The 2,947-nt window shown below is 34.9% G+C and overlaps 1 protein-coding gene across 1 annotated transcript; it reads left to right on the plus strand.

Annotated features, from left to right (window-relative positions):
• The first annotated feature begins 521 nt into the window (after window positions 1-521).
• LOC108341397 (uncharacterized) lies at window positions 522-2,535 on the plus strand. Its single transcript, XM_017579084.1, has 5 exons — window positions 522-991; window positions 1,111-1,237; window positions 1,620-1,898; window positions 1,982-2,070; window positions 2,202-2,535. The coding sequence occupies exons 1-5, from the start codon at window positions 522-524 to the stop codon at window positions 2,533-2,535; spliced, it is 1,299 nt and encodes a 432-aa protein (XP_017434573.1).
• The last annotated feature ends 412 nt before the right edge of the window (window positions 2,536-2,947 follow it).

The following is a 2,947-nucleotide window of genomic DNA, read 5'->3' on the forward strand; positions in this document are numbered from 1 at the left end:
TCTTCATGGCTCACTGGAAAAATCGATTAACACCCTCTGTTAATCGATTAACGCTAATCGATTAGCACCTCTTGTTAATCGATTAGCACTGCACAGTTTTTGCTTCTGGTTTATTTTTTACATCACTTTTGAATACATACATGAAACTACTAATTGTCCTATGTTCATACAATTATTACAAAAGGTTACAAGTCTTCAAAGATCATTCTTCATGATTCATGGTTGTTCTAGACTTGATTTGGACATCATCAAAACTTCATCTTCATCATTTTGCTAACACTTAAGACTTATCAATGTAAGTCTTAAGATTAAACATTTACTAATAGAGTTTTTTTTTGGAAAACTAGAAAGAATGTGACTTCATCTATTGTTGATGTGTTTGGTGTTTACTCGGGTTTTTGGTTTGTTTCTGGAGTATAATATTGTTTTTGGTTTACTTGTTACACATTTTTATCTATGATTGTACTATTTCTAATTTTTTTTTCTTCTATTGTATAAAAATATATATTATGTTCAAGAATATGGAATTAGGTGCTTCTGGCCCTCCTCTTCCACCTTCAGGAAATTCTGATAAGGGGAAGGGGAAGAAATGTTATGTAGTGAAGTTGATGACACGTTTCAATAATGAAATTGGTTCAACCAGTCAGCCAACTACACCTACCTCTACCTCCACTGGTAGATTTGTTCCACCTCCACTAGTTGTTCTTGCCTTGACTCCCACTCCAAATCAAGTTCCTACATCTACACCTACCTCCATTGGTACATCTCTTCCACCTCCAATACAAGTGCCTGGCTTGACACCCACTCCATACCAAGTGCCTCCTCATCGAATGACTTTACTCTCTCCCAATGTTGGTTCTAACCCATCAACTCCCAGAAATATTGCACCATCACCTGGTATAAAGGATGCAGATCCACATTCCAGTTCAGCCGCCAATTACGTGGAAGAATGTTCCAATAGTCATCCAATGATTACACCCATTGGAGGAGGGTAAGAAAAAGATTAACTCAATTAATATATATATATATATATATATATATATATATATATATATATATAGACAATTCATTGTTGTATTATTCTAATGTTTGAGTTTAATTTTGTTTTAGATTTTATCCTACGAAAACTGCATCGAAGGCAATCACAGCCACCATCAAGCAACAGTTTGATGAGTCATGGCTAACATGGGGCTCAATCCCTAAGTCAACCAGAGATGTCTTCTTCGACCGTTTTAAGGTACACACTTTTCAATCCCAATCTTGTTACACTGAGCAATTATTCTCTGTATGTGTAAATCAAACCTATTGTTCATGTGTATAAAAATCAATAAATATAACAATAATGAATGTTTTAAGTTTCTATATCCTTTGTTTCCAGGCCCTTGTTTGTTGCGTGATTCAACTCTCGTGCATTCTTGATATAACCATTGCTGCCATCCCAAGGAAGGGATTACTTTGGTGTAGCTACAGAAAAATAATTTGTTTTGTTTCCTTCACAACCAGAACATTCATTTCCAACAACCAATAAGATTAACTTCCTAAATTAGAAAATGTTAGTGATACACTTTTATACTTTGAACTTATTTAATTATTCAAACCTATTATTTCTAATATAACAGAGAAAGGTTTCATGGAAGCCTGAAGATGAGGAAAAGGTAAAAAAAAATTATCACACCAAGGCATCTCATAGACTCTCAAAGATGTATAAAAAAGCTAGAACTCTAGGAAAAAGACCTAATTGGCTGGGGGATGATACTTGGAATGCTCTTTTGGAAAAGTGGAACATGCCACTTTATAAACAAAAGTGTGAAACAACAAAGAAGAATAAGACATCTAAAAAGGGTGGTTGTTTGCACACTAGAGGATCTATAAGCGTGCATGAGCATGCTATTCGTTTGGTATGTAACTTGTACATTTTTTTTTCTTATATTTGTAATCATAAACTTTACAAATATTTATTAACAACTCATTTTGTTTGCAGTCACAGGAGCTTGGTCAGTCTGTGCATGTTGATGAAATATTTCAGCAGACACATAGTCGCCAATCAACAGGGGAATTTGTGGACGAAAGGTCTACGCAGACCCATGTAAGTTTGTACTAACTCTATCACATTATAAATTTTTGGTTTTCAAACCTCATGTTTAATGATAATATTTATTCATTTAACAGGAACAATTTGTTGCAAAATTTTCTCAAATAAGATCTGAGACTGCATCTGTTGATGTCTCAGCATCTTCTCCTCTAGACCCTACGGAGGAGGAAAGAATTAAAAACCGATGTTGGTTAGAGGCTGCTGGTGGAAAATACAAGGGACGCGTATACGGCATTGGAAATGTCACTTCCCAAGATGACTGTGTTGATAGTTACATCCAACAGACACAGGCATCTTCTACTGCTCAACAACAAAATTCACAAGAAATTGTTAACCTGAAATCGCAGTTACAACAATATGGTCAGCAGCTTGAAAAGTTTGAAGGCTTTATTGGCGTCCTCCTGCCATTTCTTCAGCAGCCACAGCTGCACAAGACTTTTTAAACCTTCAAAATCCTCAAGTTCAAAATGAAGTACCCAATGATGTCCAACCACAACAGCAACCTCCAAAACAACAACCACCACACCAGCAACCACCAGATGAACAACCACAAGATGGAAATGATTATATGCATTATTAGGCATTTTATAGAACTTATTTCCATTACTATTGAACTTATTTAGAACCACAACCAGAATCTGTTTATGAACTTACTTAATGTTTATTTTGTAAACAATATTTATGTATTCATATACAATGTTTCCTTTGTGGATTAAGTTTATTTGAAAAACTTATTGGATTTATATGTCAATGTGCAATGTATAATGTCCAGGTTTGCTTATATCAATTGTGAATGTCACTATAATGTCCAGGTCTGCTTGTATATTGTGCATGGGAAGCTGCTATATATAGGGT

Source organism: Vigna angularis, chromosome 6, assembly GCF_016808095.1.
Source record: "Vigna angularis cultivar LongXiaoDou No.4 chromosome 6, ASM1680809v1, whole genome shotgun sequence".
Lineage (NCBI taxonomy): Eukaryota > Viridiplantae > Streptophyta > Magnoliopsida > Fabales > Fabaceae > Vigna > Vigna angularis.

What these genes read in the sequence shown, in the direction of transcription:
- LOC108341397 (XM_017579084.1), top strand. Translation starts at nt 522, where the DNA reads ATGGAATTAGGTGCTTCTGGCCCTCCTCTTCCACCTTCAGGAAATTCT. An exon ending in ATGAGCATGCTATTCGTTTG is followed by an intron (nt 1,899 to 1,981) that starts GTATGTAACTTG and finishes TTTTGTTTGCAG; the next exon opens with TCACAGGAGCTTGGTCAGTC. An exon ending in GGGGAATTTGTGGACGAAAG is followed by an intron (nt 2,071 to 2,201) that starts GTCTACGCAGAC and finishes TTCTCAAATAAG; the next exon opens with ATCTGAGACTGCATCTGTTG.